The sequence below is a fragment of the Hylaeus volcanicus genome, chromosome 8 (genome assembly GCF_026283585.1).
Source record: "Hylaeus volcanicus isolate JK05 chromosome 8, UHH_iyHylVolc1.0_haploid, whole genome shotgun sequence".
NCBI classification, from domain to species: domain Eukaryota; kingdom Metazoa; phylum Arthropoda; class Insecta; order Hymenoptera; family Colletidae; genus Hylaeus; species Hylaeus volcanicus.
The window spans coordinates 2,422,708-2,443,192 of record NC_071983.1 but is presented as its reverse complement, the minus strand read 5'-3'; the positions used below and the strand labels follow the sequence as shown (position 1 = coordinate 2,443,192).

At 44.3% G+C, this 20,485-nt stretch overlaps 1 protein-coding gene across 7 annotated transcripts in view; it reads right to left on the bottom strand.

The window, feature by feature from the left end:
- LOC128881340 (protein-tyrosine sulfotransferase) overlaps nt 1–20,485 on the bottom strand; it is a 154,468-nt gene that overhangs the window by 2,242 nt on the left and 131,741 nt on the right. For all 7 annotated transcript variants that reach the window (XM_054132287.1, XM_054132290.1, XM_054132284.1 and 4 more), the window contains 6 exons: nt 9,324–9,579; nt 2,700–2,833; nt 2,456–2,564; nt 1,768–1,962; nt 538–791; nt 50–247 (listed from right to left, as the gene is read on the bottom strand). In XM_054132287.1, the coding sequence (XP_053988262.1) occupies nt 50–247; nt 538–791; nt 1,768–1,962; nt 2,456–2,564; nt 2,700–2,833; nt 9,324–9,467 (1,034 nt within the window). In that variant the 5' untranslated portion in view covers nt 9,468–9,579. The remainder of the gene's footprint in view (nt 1–49; nt 248–537; nt 792–1,767; nt 1,963–2,455; nt 2,565–2,699; nt 2,834–9,323; nt 9,580–20,485) is intronic.

The following is a 20,485-nucleotide window of genomic DNA, read 5'->3' as shown; positions in this document are numbered from 1 at the left end:
AGGGAAGTAAATATACCGAGGAAGTTGCTCGGTGAATCTAATTACGTACCGTCTCGTGTTTTCGCTAACCAGCCTGTCTGGCGCTCCATAGATCGGCGGATTAGCATAAGGATCATAGCCGAGCACAGAAAGCATCGGCGCGATGTCAGGCATCTCTCTGACCACGTCGTCTGGAATGTGGCCAACCCACTTGGTCAATGCCTCCAAGTTAACTGGCTTTATGATCTGGTCCGACGACCTTTCGACCCTGCAATTCCAAAAATGCAGAAAGAATTCACCCTCCGATTACTTCGCCGCAGTCCTTTGTCGTCCATTCCTTCGCTCATCATCTTTCTTATCAACTAACGAACGTAGAAAAACGTATTTAGAGTCTCTGATAATTTTAGCGTGGATCTGAGCGCGAATAAAAATTTCGACGAAATTTCTCGTTATTCCTAAACGAGTAAACACGTTGCAGGCACTGGTATCGCCAATTGCAGAGGTGCGAGTATACTAGGTCGCGAATTTCTAACGTTTCATCGACGGTTGCTTTCTTACTTGCTAAGTGGAACGCCGCCTGGTTTGTTAATGAATTCTTCGTGATGCATCACAGACTCGTTCCAAGGCACGTCTAGGAAGTTCAAGATCTTCTTCATCCATTGACGCGGGTGGAGCACCAGTTGCTCGTAGGGTACCATCAGACACTTGTCCGATCCTATCTCCTTGCACTGTCCGTACATTATGGATATCGCGTGATTCCATTTGATCAGCGATTGACGATAAGACGACAGGTCGAAACCCGTTATGGTGACCTGAAAGACACGTTATTATCGAGTGCTCGAAGCCAACAGAGGTGATGCATAATTAATGCCTCGCGATGAACGACTATTTCCCGTTGGGCTCGCATGAAACCGTTAATAGGCAGAGTGCGTATGTTACGATACAGGCTATCTCGAGAGTCGCTATTTATTTATGGCAGTACATTCAGAAAAATAGCTGTTAGACACGAGTATGTTTACTTTATGATGCTTTTTCAATGGATTATAAATGGAAATTTGTGGGACTATTTAAGGACGGTACAAAGTCTAAGATATACATACAGGGTGTCCCAACCAAGGAAGGAAAATGAGAAGAATTCCAATATTCTGGGCCTAGAATCCCAAGCGAGATGCAATTTCCATATTTGAAATTTTGCATTCGACCGATAGTTTTGGAGTTAGAGCTCCGTATCGCTTAGGCTAGGACACCCTGTATTATAGTCCAGGAAGAGTTTCTAAACAATATACAGAAGAACATTGCGTTCTTCTCGCAGAGTTCGCTAAGGAAATTTCTCAAGGCTAGCTCGCTTCCTTTCGAGGGCGTCTAATAGCTCTGCACTCGGTCCAAACGTTAATTAATTCACGAACATACAGTTGGGCCAGGTATAATTTCCGTTCCGAATAAAAATAAATGAATAAATAGAATTGAAAAGGGAAAAAGTCCAACTATTACCCGCGAAACCGAGAGCTCTGGATAATGCTACTTACAACACAGGATCAGGAGGGGCTGGAAGAGTGATCGACGAAGGGGTTCGATTTACATAAATTTCCATCTCACGGTTTCATTTTTATCGTTCCGTTTGCGCTAGGAAAATACCGTAAATTTCCACGGTTTTCGTCGCGCTTCTCATTTTTCGTTTCGACGCGTACACGTCGTTTTAATATTCGCGAATGAGCCGGGATAAATTTGCATGCATCAACCCCGGGCACAGTGGCGGCGGTTCGAGAAGCATTCGATCGTAGCCCGTACCTTTCTCGAGATAATGGAATGCACGGTGGCACGGCCGTCGCGGATCATGAAGATAAACTTGGCATTTGGAAAGAGATCGAGAATGTAGGAGCCCATCTTGAGAGTGAGGGGATCCTTGTTGCACAACCTAGGCGCAGGTTCCGCGTGTCGCGCGATGATCTCCAGGCAGAACGCCGCTATCGCGCTGTCCATCACCTGGGTAAAGCGTTCATTTCGCAATTAGTATCGTCGATTGTCTGTACAGGACCGTCGCCTATCGAAATCGGTCCTGAAAACGATCGTATGCTAATGGTCGATAGATACACTACGCGACAACTGTTAGATCTCGTAGAAATATCATTAAAACTAAACAGATGCGCGAAAACTGCGGTACGTACAGCTAGAAATTCTTTCTACCTTTTTCTTAAAACGTTTCTCTGTTAATATTGATCAGTTAATCTTGAGAAAAGATCTCTGCTCATTCGTAACATTTTCAAAATAAAATGAAAATGTTTAATTAACGAGACAGTTGTCGAGTAGTGTACCTGCGCCATCGACTCCCTGAAACGACAAAGTTTCCCAACAGGTTCTTTACCGAAACTTGATGGCAGCAACATAGGAATTCACATTTCAAAATTAGATAAAGGAAGCGTTGAAATTTTAATAATTTACCATTAATTAAGTAAATGTCGCTCGGGACGTTACTCACTTCCTTCGAGATCCCCGCTTCCGAAAGTCGCAGGTTCTCCCTTTCAGACTTGAGCCAGTGCATCCTCATCTGCAGGATCCTCGGTATCACCCTGGTCTCTTGGCCGCACCTGCCGCGAAAAACGATTGGCGAATGAGCTTCCGGGTATTCGACGGCTGGCCTTTGACGGGGGATTGATCAATGACACTCGAGGCGAATCGTATCGGGCGATAATTGGCAATTTGTCCCCGTGAATGGAACTCACCTGACATCGGGATGTGCATCGAGCATGGCGCGCACCAGAGTGGTGCCCGATCGTGGCACCCCACCGATGAATATTAGAGGCATATACCGATCGTACGTGTACCTCTTGTGATCGAACGGGCCCACCACGTATTTCTGAAAGATATCAACGATATTCGATCGGTATTCAATTTTCTGGGTAACAGAAATAATAGAAATTTGTCTCGTTGAAAATAATATTAATATCAGAGGATCGAAAGTTCCTAGCGGAAGGGTAGATGAGGAGTATTTTGTCGAACGATTCTTACGAAATTATAGTCTGCGTTAGGGCAAGTTTTTCCGTGGCGGGGATCTGGCTTGATTAAACTTCAATTACGAAGAAGTTTCTGTCTGCTCTATAATACCTCCTAACGAACGAACTCGACGAAAATGCTTCGCTAAGTCGAAGGGTGGCTGGATCGACGCGTTTCGGACTTTACAGCGGGATCGAGGCGCGCCATTCGATAATTCGATCGAAGAAAAGTTCAAACAACTTCGGAGCAATTACGAAGTTCTGGCTCCGATGCTCGCGGGGTTTCTTAGACTCGACTTTCTTTCCTCATCTAGCTCCCCCTTTTAATGTTTTTCGTATATCGATTTACTTAACGCTGGAGCGACGTATCTGTCGCTTCGAGTTCGAAAATACTCGAAGTAGGAGCTCCTATATTTCCTAAGACCGAGGAACTCGTTTTCCCATTATCGAAGATGAAGAAGGATTGAAGCAACTTCACTTTTCGTTCTACTTTTAAAAAGAAAACTTCTTTGAATGTTTCAAAGATTCACCTTAAAAGTCACAGTCAACATACCCAGTCAGGTTTGTTTTTAAAGCATGGCCCACAATGGATGATCCCGCGATTTTCCGCGCCAAAAATTAATTATCGCCCTGAATGGTTCAATTAACCGCAAATCATTATAAGGTATAGTAGGATAACATTCGCTCCGACGCGTAGTGTCGATTAAGCAAATAGTACATATATCAAGAACTTTATCGTTCGATCGAGCAGCGGTTGCGTTTTACATGATTATTAATAAACGTGGTCCGTTTCGTGCATACGGACGGGATAAATTTAAATTGAATTACTAGCCATAATTTTCGCGATGCGTTCGCCTGTTTGTAGAGCCTCGTCCCCCCCCCCCCCCTCCAAGTTAATTAAACTCCATTTTATAGAAGTTCTTCGACGGATGCGCTTTGTTTCGAAGATACACGACCAAGTAAAGAAATTAAAGAGAGTAAATCGGATAAATCAATGGTCCGTTGCGCTTTCGAGTCTAGAAACAATTGTATAAATTCTTTAACCGTGTTACGATATGTTTTACATCGCTCGAGAAGGCAAAGAATTTATACTCTTTTTGTTCAAACTTCAGGAGGAGAATATTTGCCATGAAAAGGCACGTATTAAACGCGCGTGCGACGCTTGGAGCAGCCGCTGCAAAAAAATACGTCTCGCAATTAGCATTTTTTTTACGCGCAAAATAATGTACACCTCCCCGGTGTCTACCGCTTTTCATTCTTTTGTGCTCTCGTACGGGGGAGCGAATAAACCCAGCGCCAGAAATTCTGCGTTCACAATTTACGTTCTGAGCGAGCACGTCACGGGGGGATTCTAATAAAAACCGGTAATTAACGTTCTAATTAGTTGGTCGCATCGGGTTATTTGATGTACCGATCGAGGCTTCGTGCCGTATAAAATTGTTTCGCAGTGATACCTCCGGCACCACCTACGCGTTTAATTTTTAATAATTTACTACATCCGAGTAACAAATACGGAGAGGAAGGGCTTTTTTGTATAATGGGGAACGTAGAAATGGAGGCGGAAGTACATGTAACCCTCAGGGGAATCATTAATGAACATATATACAGGTGTACAGCTCAGGTGTACATCGTAATAACGAATAAAGTACTATAACGTGCGAATACCGATACGAGTCACTGTGCATATTTAAATAACAAATAACAAAGATCTCCACGTCGAAGAGAACCCAATGAAAAGCTGAAAGAGATATGTTCAAACTCGAAGTTCGTCATTCCGAAGAAAAAAGAATGAAATCTGATGTGACGATACCGAGATACGTACGCAGAACGTGAAGTTCAGCCTGGATATCTCTCAATAAGGATTTCCTCACGCAAAATAACCGTACCCATTTCAAGAACCAAACCGATGGGCATCGTTGCCTTCCAGCGTTTTACGATTTTTCGTCGCTGGTAGCGAAGAAGAAAGGCACGAAAAAGAAAGAATACCTACATTTCGCAATTAGCATTCCAACGTGGAGCGGAGGTGGCTTCACTGCTCCGGGGGCTGAGCCATCCCATCGTTCTCTTTTGGCCCGAAGCACACGGAGAAAAGTGCGCGTGAAACTCAACCGACGCGATTTATGTTGCACGGAGGGCGAGCCTGACAGAACCTCGTTTCTCTTCCGTTCGCACGTTGTCGACAGGAACCAGGCGAATACAGACACTCCCCGTGCACGTATTCACGCATGTTGCTCCTTCCTGTGTCCTCGTTTGTTTCCCCATCTCGGCGCGTGGTCGCGAAAGGGGAGAGAAGTTCGGGGAAGTCGAAGATTTCCAGGTCGCGATTCTATCTGTCCCCTTTCGACCCTTTACCGCTGGCACGATCTTGGCTCAACGTCCGAACGGAAACGTAAGCTTTTGTGCGGGGCGTTTGTTACCGTAAAGCGACTTTTTAGCATTTGTGGCGTAATGGTATACATGGCATACGCGGTACACAAACTGATATTATTCCATAACAATATCAATATCCGTGTCTTTCGCAACTATTATACATTTACTTTTGCTAAAGGGACAACAAATATTCCAACAAAAATGATTGCGTAACTAATGACCACGAAACATTTCTGTTTCGGTTTACAAACGTCCCACCCAATGTGTCTTCGACTCCAGAGTATCAACGATGTTATTCGAGACACCAGGTGCATAACATTCCTTAAATAATAAATACTGGCAAACATTATTGTGGAGCTAACGGCCTTGGTACGTTTCTGTTTCGGTTTACAAAGAGACAAAAGCCTCGACAACGATGTAAACAAAGTTCGAGTCGCGAGGCCAACGACTGTCGACTTGTTTTTCAGAGATACAAATTTCACTGGAAAATTGGGCCACACCCACTGCCTAATCCGGCAGTGGGTGTGGCCCAAGTTGAGTCCCGCGAGCATCGAGGTTCGTACGCTCGACCTTCCTTGGCCTATTAACGTCGGTTCGCGTGTAATCATCGCTCCTGTTTACTTCTATCGGTGCTTACTCTAATATCATTTCCTTCGTTATAAATTCACTCGAACAAAATTCTATCGCTTCTCTATACTTTTCCATTTCTATTTTTTATCCAACGTTGAATCGATTCTTATATTTAGATTGAACGACAACTTTTTAATTCATTTAGTACTTAAATTTGTATAATTCGACCGTGTTCCGTTTCGATATACTTTACGAAAAGCAGCGTTTCCTCTATAAGCAGTCGATGAGTAAACAGAAGCACTTTCCGAGATTTGAACAACTCTCGTCGAGTTCAATTCCGCGACGCGAGTTCAGTCGGAGTCTTTTTATTAAAGCGCAGTGAAAGGGTAAGTAATCGAATAAGACACGTCCCTCCGCCGAAAAGAAACGAATTAACGAGGGATTTCCCGTTGGTTGCACATTTTCAGAAGGCTTTTTCATCTCCCCTAATCGTCCATTAAACGGAGCCGACACGTCCTTGCGCACGTCCCATCGATCACTCCGCAGGCGTAAAAGTCACGTCGGGGAGAAGTTTCGCACCGATAACCAGGGTCGATTAATCGGTTACGGAGGCGAGCACAAGGTCATCCGAAAGGTAAGATCTCGCAATTATGACGAAGCAATTGGCTGGATAAATCCGTGCCGAGATCGGATCTCTCGACTTGCCGGCCGACCCGGCAATTTTCTTTCTCGTTCGTTCCTATTAAGGCTCGCTTCCAAGACGCGTGACTGACTTTGCGCCACGCTCGACGGGGAAAATGCCATTTTTAACCTCGGCACTGGCGAATTTTCCAGCCGCGGAGATACCTTTGCGAGGAATGAATCGCGCGATTCATTCTTTGAAAGAGCATCGCGCGGTAGCCTTTAAAAGCGGTTGATAAATTGGGGGGACGTGCGCAAGGATTAGTCGCAACAGAAATCGAATAAAACACTCTAGGTTTATGAGGGTAATGGGCTTCCTTTGGGTGAAATGAAGAAGCTCGAAGGACTAAGCCTTCGAAGCTTCAGATAACACGTTCGCGACCGACAGATATTTTACTGACGAAAATAATCAAATTCTAATGTTGCGAATATGTGGTGTATAAAATAAAAAGATTTAGAAAATAAGTCTTTCTTCGGGGCTAATCTCGGCGAGCCGAAATTCGATTGGCAAGTTTCGCCGCATAAACGGAGAAGTTCCGAAGAAATTCCTGGCCTCTCGCGCACCTCGATATAAGTTCGCAGCGCGGAGTCGCGACTGTCCTCATAAGCTATGCATAGGGACGCATGGGCGCCTGTCGAAGCGGACAGGTTGGATACGCGCGTTCGTAATGGGAAAATTAAAATTCAGATCGAAAGTTCCCTGTTTTCGTCGCATCTTGCCACGGTCCCGTTCTCGACCTCTCGATCGATTTTCTCGTCCCGTGGCAATTAATCGTTCTCGCGACGAGGCTGTTAGGAGATCGAACCTTTGGACCACGTTCGAGTATGAGTTACAAGTCATACTAAATATTCGGTTAATTGGTAAATAACTTTCGCTTGATAACTTACAATTTATTTCCAAATATATTGTTGTATTATTCTAATCAAAGAATAACACCTTGGCTGTCAGACTAAATCTCGTTAAAATGTTGTCTCGAGGCAATTGAAAATTAGACAATCTAATATTTCCTGTAGTATTTAATTTTTTAGCCTTGCCAACTTCACGTATCGTATTCAGATTTGTTTTCATTAACGCCTCGCCTTCGGAGTTAATTTACTCAAATCCTTAATGAAAATTCATTGTCACGGTGGATTCAAATCTCCGCGTCTTACTTTTCGTACGAACTCCTACATTATTACACGATAAATTTAAGATCTGCTTATTATGTCGGTCCCTTAATAATAATTGCAATCAAAATATCGTCAATTTCGAACAGCCCCGAACGCGATAGAAACGTCGTGCGTTGACGCGTAGATTACGAAGTCCTCCCCGTTTCGCTCCCTCTGAAAAAGATGGAAAGACACGCGGGGAGATCCCGGAAGGGGGAAGTTTCCGAACGATAAAGAACTTTATACGAGCTTCGTCGTACGTCACTGAATCATAATGGAATTTTCCAACAAATAAAGCAAGCGGATAAAAAGTTCGCGAAACTTAATTGTCGCCGTCGACGCACGTTGAGGATGGTCAGATAAGGGCGGGGTGGGAAGGGGGCAAACTGGAAGCAGTTAGTTCGCGCGATAAAGCCCGCTGTTCGGGCGTAGCTTTAATTGCGTCTCGCCTAATTCCTGCCAGGATCTCCCATTGAAATTTTCCAAGGAAACTCGCGGAAACGGCCGCGAGACAACGCAGGGCGCGCTTACTCCTTGGACGGTCGGTCTACTAGCTCGTTCCTCTGGGCTATTCTCCCTCGTCCAAGGGCTCTAGTATCGGGCTATCCGGGCGAGAACAAATTCTGGTTTTGCTGTCTTGCTGTCAGAAACAGCCCTTTGCTCGCAATTTCCTTCGTTTCGCGGAGCAAGCTTGTTTGAATCTTGCTTGAACCGCCACCCAAATTGAACTCCCTTGGCAAGTAGTCGATCTTAGTGCGATAACCTCGGTCAAAGGATACGTTTACACGTTCAAATTAGCAAACTGATTTTATAAACCTTAAATGATTATTTAGGCGAATTTCAGCCAGTTTTTAAATTACTCGATAAAGCGAGTCCAATTTGCATATGTAACTTTACCTCGTCCAGCCTTGGGTAGGCCCTCGCGATTTAATAGCGCGAAAATGGCACGTAACCAGAGTCACTTTAACAATTTCAAGCCAATTTTCTGCGTTAAAAGCAACGCTGATCTCCATTTTTAATTTGCCAAGCGCGATTTTGCGCGGGGGATCGTTGTATGAAATTTACAGCCTTCATTGTTCCACGGGACTTGTAATTAACCGCTTCGATAAAACGCTCGCGACCGGGCCGAGTAAATCGCCGCGTCGAGATTTTTAATCACACCCTTAAATTAGGAAACTATTTTCATCTCACGACCGGGCCGCGCATTAATAACTTATTCCTATGGAGTTGCCCTCACACCCTCCGTCGAAGCTGGGGAACTGACGAGTAAAACTAGTTACAGTTTCCATCCAGAGGGGGTGGCGAGTCACGAGTATCCATTTTCTGACCATTCGGAAGTTTTTGCATACGCGAAAGTAAAATAATCGCACGAAACGATCCCGTGTACGTGTTTCGACGAAACTTTAGATTCGAGCGAACTTAAAAGGAAGTCTAGAGGACAGGTTTTTGATTGGAAACCGTAGATATCGTAGACAAATTTTACTATTAGGTCGATCAAAAATTTTTAACGCATAAATGAAGCGATTTTTTGGGTGGAAGGCAAAGGGTTAACTTAAATTCTGATAAAAATTGTCGAACACTCACCTCCTTGGCGACCATCATCCCTGTGGGTACGTATTTCATGGATCCACAGATGATGCCCAGCTCGTAGAGGGCAAAGATCAGTAGAAGCCCAACGAAGCAGATGATAGGACCCTTTCGGCCACCTCGGCTCAAAAGGAACGACATTTCGTCGACGACGACGACGTCACTCGCGTGCTTGGACGTGTTCCGGGACCGCGAACTCGAGGCCAAGGTTTCAGGGCCTCGTGCTTCCGGTTACGCCATTAGCTCATTGCACCTGTGAAACACGGGGGGGAGAATCTAATTAGACGATGGTATCAATCACGGCGTGTAGATGGTTACATCGGAGGCTAAATTATTTAAACCAGACCAACACTCGAGCCTTCCAAGTAGTTTACTTTGAAGGAGAGTGAAAGGATTCACGAATGGGTTATAAAACAGAAATTTTAGTTTAGGTTCTAATTATAGATATATGCTTTGAAAATAGGATTCTAGGATAGGGGTTAGATGATTCTGTTGATTATTCTTCACGTATATCGCGTGTTACATTTACAAGCTCTGAAAAGATCGATCGACGAGTCGTAAACAGAAATTTCACTAAGCAAATGTTTCCATCGTAGATACATTTTTTGAAAATAATCCCTTGGATAATACTATTCATTATATTTCATCTGTACTACACATTTCACCCAGCAGCTACGTTCAGTGATCGAACATCGCTGCTCGTCGATGTCTGAAATTTTCGTCGCAGATATATTTGCCACGGGTTTCCTTTCTCAATATTTATCTTCGAGCAGCTCCTCGCGATCGTAATTTTCATTTCGATGGCACCGTGCCACGAACCGTTGAGTTCCTTAAGCGGGTTTTGATTTACTTGCTCCTCTTCCGTTTCGCGGCTTTGTTTGATGTAATTTATGGATCGACGCCGGGGTACCGGTGTGTGCACTTTACACACGTAGGAATCATCGATGCATTAGCGCGATAAATCTCCTCGCTGGATTACCGTACGTCGAACGATGTTAACCGATACCGAAAAGATGAGGGTAAACATATTCCAATATTTGATCGTGCATCGCAACGATCCCGGGGCATCGATAAACCGGCACGAAACGGGGCCAAACCGTTGCGGAAATTTCGAAATGGGACGCTCGTAGGAGTCGGTGCCACGGGAACCTCGCAACAACGTCTTATCGAGCGGTTAAAAGATTTCCAATAATCGGAGAAAATACGGCGGATTTTCATGGGAAATCGGTAGCAGCTCCCCTGAGTTCTTAGAACGTTTCCAAAATGAACTGCGCATTTTTAGCTCCTTCGTGATTCGTGAAACGTAACAGTCGGTCAGAGGGAGGCAAAAGATGAAGATTAAAAAGAAGGAAGTCTTTGTAGGTCTGCGCGGTGTTTAGTCGACCCGTATCTATTTTCCGGCGACAGCTTTCAACGCAAGCTTCCTATTTTCCGCCTTCTTTTGACCTCTCTCCTCGAAGTTGAGCGTTTCGCGATGAAAGATGAGAACAATCGCCGCACATATTGCTGGCGTCTCGAGACACGGTTCAATTTAACCGTTCCCTTCCGTTTACTTTAAATTTCCTGGCTATCAGGACCTTTTCCGAAACAAAGAGTCGCTTCGTTTCCTTGTATCGACACGGTGCTTCCTGGACCCGAGTGTGTCTTTCTTCTTAACGCGATTGTTCCGAGGCTCGCGTTCGATTGGATGAAATCGAAACGGATAACGGCCTCTCGGGAGACAGGATTATTCGTTCATGGCAACGGTGATTACTAGACTGCGGATTTTTATGCGTTTATAGGAAATTTGAATGTGCAAGAAACTACAAAACGCAAGCAATATGCAAGACTATAAAAAAGATTGAAAGTAAAGTTCGTGTTATAATATTTGCAGAATAAAATAAATTCCTATTTAGGTTTAATTTTTGTAGGCACGTTCCCGAAGATTTTATTTTGCATAAAGATCCGCAGTCCAGTGATTACACTTCTTAGTTAAAGGATTAGATAAAACGAAATCATAAAGTAGGGAGTCAGGAGCAAGGTACTGCAAATTATTCGGTGTAGAAATTGATTCAGTGCCTTTCACTTTTACACGTTTATATTTTCAAATTTGTCCTCGATTTTATTTGCGCACGAGGAATAAGCTAGACGAAAGTGTCGAATTTTTCCGCGTATTGGGAATTGCGCTTCACTGGTTTACGGTGACCATTGATGCACATTTTTAAGCAATTCGAGAATCAAAATCCCCTCGAGTAGATTTTCACGCGGAAAATCAGCGAATCGAACATAAATAACGCGACGGGATATTCTGTTTCGCGATGAAGAGCAATATCACTGTATCGTTTACAATTACGCGCGATAAATGCGTAAAATGAATGAAATGTCGTTCAACTCGGCTATTAATCTCTCGAGGTGATGTATTTCGAATGGATTCTTTTTTTCTTTAATAGAATGTGATGGCGTCGCACTTTAATATTGTATTCTGCTTCTTACTGCAGCATACCGTTCAATTTTTATATAAAAGCGAACGTATAATATCCCTCAAGAGGTTAATTAATTTCTGAACACATAGATAACCAAGAATTAGTTTCTTTTTTAAAAGAAAATGAACTCCACGCAACGGAGGGTCGACTTAAACCAAGGTTCGCTTCCCGATCGAGACGATCGCGTTTCTTTAATGGGTCGTCGCGAAAATTGTCAGTTCTTCCCGAAGTAGTTTCAACTTAAACGTTTCCATGTTCACGATTCCAGTCTGGTAGAGACCGTTCAATTAGCAGAAACACGTTCAAGCGTTGCCCGAGGGCTAGTTTCATTGAATTGTTACATTCCTTCTCGAATTCGCCCCAAGAACGCCGTCCCTGGTCTCTTACTTTAATATTTCCGCCACTTTTGATAACCGTAGACCGCGACGGTTTATTCCAACGAGTGTAGCGGTACCACGGAATAAATGTGGACCGACTGGCGAAATTTAGGCCAACCGCGCTCGCACCGTTACGCGTCGTTTCGTCTTTCGTTTCGACCCATGTTTGTTAGCCGAAATAGCTTCGTAACAAATATACTGTTTCTATTTTATAGACCGAGGGGGCGAAAGATCGCGAAAAGAGCAATTACATTTCCATTTCCCCGATGTCCGTGCCTCTGGATGTCGAGCTTTGTTCAAATATCGCGAGCCACGCGATTGTACCGGTGATTGGACGCTCTGTTTGTTTATTAATTAAAAGGCAAGCATTTAGCTCGATCGAATAAATGTCGCCAAGCCTTGATCGTTAGCGGACCGTGGATGTGATATTTTCACAGATCAAGAAAGGGAGTTTCTTGGATCAATAATGGAAAAATCCCGAGGATTGCTCGGCTACCTATTCTGCCTCCAATAAAAATTCGTCGAAAGAAATCGAGTCAAACCGTCCCAGCGACTGTTTGAACAGCTCGCTTGTTAGGGCATCGATACCAGCGAATTCTCAGCGCTCGCAGCCAGAGCCTTTCCACCCACACACCTTCCCGCCCCTCGTCCTTTCGCAGGGCTAGCAATTCTCAGTGCACAGGCAGACTGTGTTTGATCAGACCCTTTCCATTCGAACTCTCTCCTCCCAGCCTCATCCTTTCGACGAAAGGCCTTTTCGCTCGCAGCAACTTCCCCGTCGGTTTATGGGACGTATTCCGTTCGAAACGTTATCGATATCGGCGCTCGTTCTCTCCTGCCTTTCTTAAATTCGACATTTGTCTACGACAGCGAGTTGTCGGTGTAAAATTGATATCGGGGATTTCGCTATCTGCTCGAAACACCCCCTCGCGCACAGGAGGCTGGCAGATCGATGTTTACGATAGCGCTTGGCTGTTGGCACCCCAGACATATTGTTGCTTTTCGCCCAGGCACTGAACGACAACTACATCCCCCTCTTTACACGCCCCTATCCGACGCCCGTTGCCTTTATGATATCGCGGACTTTTGCAGACCTGCCAGGGTCAACGATCGTTCGCATCGCAAGGGTGAATTTTAACGCCAACGTAGTTGCAATAATAACCCGAACCTCGGATTTTCCCTACCAGCGATTTCACCCTCTCTCCCTAGAAAATAATCACGCGAAACGCTTAGAAAGCGCAAAATCAGTCTCACGAAGCCTTCGCGCGTACGTTTCGGGAACAAGGGATGATCGGGGAAACTTCGCGTGACATAGACAGGGAAGCATGCGAACGTTCGGCGTTACATGCGATTCCGTGAGAAATCGAGGCCTGACACGGTGGTCGGAGATTGTACGCGCCACGAAACGGTCTTTGTTTCGACATCCACGAATTTTATCGATCCTCGCGCCGATGTTGGACACTTCACTGTTCCTGAGGAATTCACCGAGACACGGATTCTCCAGGTTTAATGAAAGAACTTCGATACCGTCGCCGGCGATTCGATATTCGAATGGAGCGACGCCAAGAACGACCCAGAAAATAAATATTTAGGTCGAACCCACCGACTCTGCGTTGTGTTCTCGTTTCGAATCGTGTCGTTTGACGTGGCATAATTGCCGAACGTTTAGGCGAGGGAAATTTGCATGGACGTTTTCCTTCTGGAGCATAATTGGATTCCAGTATGAAAGATACTGTAATAATTATAAAGTCACGAAAGATATTGTTACGACTACACTGCGGATTTTATGCTTTTATCTATAACGAAAAAACGATATTATTATATCAATTGTAGTATACATTCGACATACATTATGTGCATTTCTTGTACGTTTGTCCATAATATCGTACGTAATAAGATGCATAAGATCCATAATCTAGTTACGGCACTACGTGCTAAAGAAAATTTCTGAATCAACAGTGAAATCGAGAATACCTCTCGAAGGAAACATAACCGCGTTTCTTCATCGAATTTCCTCTTTCTCATTTGCTCGAATCCGGCTTTAGTTCTTCGTCCACTGAGTTATGTAAATGAAGTATGTCATTGGGAATCTTTTCATTCGGATAATACTTCTCTCATCGAATAAGCAAAAGAATGTAAATTTGCTGATTCCAGTTTTCCTTGTTTCGTCCCTGTTCCGGCGGAACAGACGACGGGGAGTGCGATTAATTCAATCCGATATTTAAATTTCTCTCGGCGCAGTAAATTTTCGAAGCATTCTGTCGCTTTGTATCGTCGCAGGGTTCGCTTTTCGAGGGTTACGCGACGACAAGGGTCTTCGTATTTACGTAAGTTTAATGAAAGAAGTTTGGCACGGTGAACTTTAAGCCGATATTCCAATCGACGGTCGTTTAACCGATGCTAACGAGAACGAATCGTTACCTCCGACCAGGCAGCCGAGTTTCCCAAGGAAATTATGGACATCGATTTACCTATTCGATACGTTTAAAGCGATGGTCTCTTTTTTTTTTTACACTTAACCAATTACAATTTTATCAGGGGTTAACTCAATCTACTTCCATAGAAAATCTATTTTGGAATATCCAGGAGAAAATTCGCGAACGTAATTACTTTCGGCTGATAATTACGATGTGATATATTATACAATAATTATATCATTCGTAGCCTTTAATTGCGTAGCTACGTAACACCGATATGATTTACATACGTATCGATTCTAATCGTTAAATATTCTAGAAATTTCAAAAAATGTCCCCGTACGTTTTATTAGTGGTGCCTTCTGCGATTTTATTATTCAATTTAATAATTTCCTCCGCCATCGAGGAACTCTTCGAGATAGAAACACGGAGACAGAGCTGTTGACACGCTGGCGTCGGTCCACTGCAAACTGTGCGCGAAGTAAACAACGAACCCCTCGAGGGGTTAGCGCGAACGCGCTTTGATTAACAATAATTAAAGGTCTCCCGTACTGGTCACATTATTAAAGTGTTCGGCAGGGAGAGATTGCGAGTTTCTTTCATCGAAATTACATCGCGCCTCTGGTTACAACAGAGTCAAAGTTTTTTCACCGCGGTGGTCGGGCTTAAAGTTAATTAATGTTTGTAACAGTGACACAGATTTTACCAGGGGTTCCGTCTCTCGTTTCCCCTTCTGTGCAACAAGAAATACGAGATAAGGGGCGCGTGGTTTAAATCCAGCGGAAATGTATTCTTGGCTGCTTCCGTTTCTCGACGACGGCGAAATCCTTAATTCCGCTTATCGATTAATTCCTTGTCGTTTTAAATCCTCCGTGAATTGTAATTCCCTGACCCGCAACCGTGCACAGTCTCTTCGTTAATTAATTTAAGAGTTTAATCGCGTTTTTCATCGACGATAAGTATCGGATCCAGCCATAAATAACGTTCTTTTCGAGCACTATTGGTCCCACAGGAGATCATCCCTGGAAGTTAACGAGGGACGGGACACTGGTGCCGTCGGTGGACGTGGCACAGTGTCTTCTAGACTCGTAACTGATTTACCCTTGTCAGTCTCTGCAGCTCAATTTCTTTAGGGCTTAAAACTTCTTACCTATTACTTCTTTTACTTTAATTTAAAGAAACATGCAATTCGTGAAAATAGAATCGCAAAGACAACTAAGTTTCGCTAAAAAGATCAAATTAATCGTCCATCAAGCCGACTCGAATTGTCGCGGTAACAAACGACACGGGAGTTGCTTTATTCCCATCGCGCTCCCACGCAGCAGGTTCGATTGCTCCAAAAGTCACGGTAATTACTTCATCCATGTTGATGCTCGTCTCCCTCGGAATTCTGATTGAGACATCGACGCTCGGAGGATGGTGACGGCGAATGGAACCGAACAGAGTAGAGAAATGGGATCCGAAATTCAAGACGGAGCGTCGCCACGAGGGGGCTGAGGCTGCTCGAAGGCAGCTGCTGAAATGTAATACTAATAGAAACCGAAATACAGGAACAAAGGGGAACGTCTCGAAACGGTAATCGAAGTTCGGAACCGAGTGGAAACGGATGCGGGGAGTTCCGCGGAAGAATCGAGAAACTATGAGAAAGCGGAACGAACAGACTGCAATTCCGGGAACGAAGTGGTGGATGACAGGGAGTCCAAGAGACTGCGTAATAACGGAAGAGTACCGATTCTGCTTTACGATGACATCAAGAATCGAGAACAAAGAGGTCGATCCGAGAATATTTATGGGGAGGATAAGTCTAATTTACATTCTTCGAGTTGATAATTTTCTTCACCTGAGATCACGCACACCCTCGAGATTTTATCTCCTCGTCGAGTCTAGAACTGAGAAAAACGATATATTATAAAGAACCCCCTTCTCTGAAACTGCTTCTTTACTGATCGACCAGAAAATTATTTAGAATTTATCAAGAATCGAAAACGAAGAGGGCTTAAGAATATTTATGGGAAGGATAAATCTAACCTAGATTGCTCGGGTTGATAATGATCTCTACCCTCGAGATTTTATTCCCTCGTCGAGTCTAGAATCGGGTAAAACGATAGATCGCGAAGAAGCCCCTTCACATCGAGTGGAACTGCCGCTTTGGGCGCACCTAGTCGAGCAAAAGATTATTCGTCGTCGCTGTTCCATAAAAGTCGCGGTCAAACAACAAAGCTACGCGGGTGAAACATTCGCGACATGAAACTCCGTGCATACTTCAATTTCGAAAGTAACGAACTGGAGGGACGGGGGAAAGATAGTCAATTAAATTGTTGGTCGAGGCAGAGCAGGGCGGAGGTGGCGGCGGCGTGTGTAGAGATCAAAACGGAAATGAAACTCATGGAAAAGAGTAGAGAAACACAGACGCTGAAACTGATGGTCTGATACACGAGTTTGCCATTGGGCCAGCGGGACTGGCACACGAGAGAAGCTGAAACTCGACGACCGAGTCAGAAGTACGGGCAAAGGAGTTAATGACTGGTTCTCGCGTTTCTCTGGCGGGGGCGGTCGATAGTGTCGGTAGTGCAGGGCTAGGTATTTCCAGAAGTCCAATTTGGACTCGAGTACACGATGCTTTATACGGGGTGTCCGGTTCACGAGGGACGCGACCGAAAAGGGACAAAATTCTACAAACAAAACCGAATCAAAGCGTGGAATAAACTTCCTCGCCCGGGGCTCTTCCTGTTCGAGATACATGGCGAATTTCTCTGAGCCAAGTGCGCGCTAATGAGTCAACTTCATGACGCTTGCACGGATTAACAGATTTTACAAATTCATGGCTTTCGCTTAATCTTGATGCTTGGGACAAAGTGTAACTCAAATTGACAGTGCTTTTATGGACATATGTTATATTATTTTAACATACGATCTAGCTTTATATTGAGATTTACCAATTTGTTATAACTACGATACTATTTATGTTCGCTGGGGTAACTGAAATTTGAGATGTAAAATTACCTTCCCAAGTTTCGTCTTCGCTACTACCTTGGAAACTATCGAAAATATGAGGAAGTCTTCTAAAGAAGCTTCACAATTTTCAACTCTATTCCCACTTGATATAGCGACTTACATATATTTCAAGCTATCCCTTGTTATCTCTATCTCATCCACGCTTCTATATCCTGCAGGAACTCTAATATACACGGTCTAAAAAAAGTCATACTCCATTTTCCTCAGTTTTGCTTCCATTCTCCAAGGAATATTTCTCGTTACCAAGACCCGCGACAATAAGGCAGCTGCTTTGTTCGTCTAAAAACGTTGGAATTTTCTACCGTGTCTTTGCTGGTTCCCTCGTTGCGATCCTACAGAAGCAATCCAATTAATCGACGGACTCCACGCGCGCTCGCACGTATAATGCAACGCCAGCGCGAAGAGCGATGCGCTTTCAGGCGGAAACGAGGCCGATGCGCGCATATTACCGCTGGAATATGCATCCCTCGGCTCTGTTCGTCTCGCGACGGATTCATCCTGTTCCGCCAATCCGCCAATGGCTCGTCTTTGATACGCGCACGCTGGAAAAACTACACCCCGGGGAACGCTGCGCTTTCCACCCCCGCGACCGTCGATGCATTTGTAATAATTACCTCGGATGTAGTTTACGGCGGATAATCTGCAAATGCTGTTTCGGTGTTGCCCATCGGTACCGCGTGTAATTGCCACTTTTTCCTCAATTTTAGCCTGCGATTGGAATTATAGAAAGGGGATTCCACGGGATACCACAGAGAGATTTTGCACAAAGCGAATCGAGAGAATTCCTCGGAGGGTGGTATTTACCATTTGGGAAGGTGAATTTTGGTATCGATTGGAAATGTTCCTTGGTAATCCATTTGTCTACTTGAAGAGGATGGAGATATTTTCACGATATAATAGAACCTCGTTTATAGGAATAAAATCATGCTCGGTCTCCGTTCGATGTACGGACTTGTAGCTGAGTCTAGTTACCCTCTAGCTTTCGGTAGCTGAGCTTAGTTACCCTCTAGCTTTCCATAATTGAGCCTTGTATCCTCTAGCCCCCTGTAGCTCAGCCTAATTACCGTTTAACCCCTCGTAGCTTCTGTTACTTGAAGAATCGTATCGTAAAGACCGTTCTTCTTTGCCTCGATTTCATTTGCTTCCAAAGTAACGAATCAAAGACAAACCACGTCCAATAACGATTTAATACCGATATCCATCGCTCTTCCACCTGGACCTCCAGTATGATCGATTCAAATCGTTAACGAATGGTCACCCGTCGGTAATCCCCAACAAATGGAAATCGTCGCAGCCGAACTAGGCATTAAAACTCGATCGCAGCGGGTGAACAAGCGTTCCTTTTTATCTAGCAGGGAACCGATCCGATCAGCCAGATTTCGTGCGCTAACATTTCCCCATTACGTACTCTCGTAAAACTGTTAAATTGATTGTAAATTCTCGATACTCGCGCGCCAGAGTAATCCGCGATATTCGTTTTTATTTCGAGCGTTGTCGCGCGTACACAATCCGCCTGGCGGATGGCGGCCTTCGAAAATTCCTGCGAGACTCCCGATGTCGGTTTCCGTGCATTCGTTCCAATTAGCAGACGAACTTTTCGCACGATTCGCCGCGCAACACGGCTCTCCACGCCGCGAACGAGCTCGTAAATTTCACGCGATATCTCCATTTGACTAGCTTTTTCCCACGAACCTCGGATCGCGTTCGATTCCGCGGTTTTCATCGGGAGGTGCGAAGAAAATCGTATATTCGAGGAAAGGAAGGGCTAAGGGAGGAGGAAGTATGGAAAATGAGAGTGAGAAATAGAAGTGAGAGCTTTGACAAATTCGTATTTTATTGGGTTGATTCATAAATAAATTATTCTACCGTAGGTAATCGATAATTATGCTTTCGAACTCTAAGTAAAGAATAACTATAAACACTAAGTGACATAGACAATTCTATACCCCTGTTGCCTGAGAAGGACTAAAACAATTCGATTCATACAATGGCGTTCCCAACTCGAGATGTTTAAAATATAGATTTTTTTAGATCTGACAGTCGTTTTCCTGTTTCTGGTTGGCAGACACTGGCGCGGAACGAAAGTAATTTTTCCCTTGGGCGGGGGATGAAATTTGATTATCTCTTTTTTCCTCTTCATCGAGTAATAGGAACGAGAAAGCAGGGGAGGTGACGCAAACACGACCACGCCGAGATCATGACGGGATATATACGGCCTTGCTGGCTGCACTGTGGCAACGAGCGGCAAATGGTGTCGAGGCGCACCAAATCACGCGAGAGTCTCGGCTACTAATTGAAACAAATGGTCGCAGCCGAGCCCCCAGGACCCTTTTGTTTCGCCTCGCGCGAAGGGGGACCCGCCGTCGAATCGGAAGTTGCATTTCGAATCTAATTTCGCCCCTGTAGACGACGTGGAAAAAGGGGTGGTAACCATGAAAAGTATCGCGCGCAACTTTACAGCGCGGGCCTCGTATCCACCTTTTCCGTCGTTATATATATATATATATGAAAAATATATATATGTTTTTCTTTTTTTGTGGAACAGCCAGACAGCTTTTGATTCGCACCAGGTCGTAAATGGAACGCCAGACAGCTTTGAAATATTTGCGCGATACATAACCAAACGGATTGTTTACAGTACCGCTGCTGTTTTGCGTTGTATCGTATCTCTTTTTCTATTTTTTCTTTGCAGAGTATTTGACAATTACCAAAAAAATATCGGGTTCTCTTGCGTGTTCGATCGCAAATACGTTGTTGGTTTGGACTCTATCGATTCATGTTGGATAGGTTACCTTCGATATCAGGCTTCAAGAATTATTATTAAGCGTAGAAATATCTACTCGTCATTCCGTTACGTTAGAGCATCAATTTTCATAGCAATGAAACAC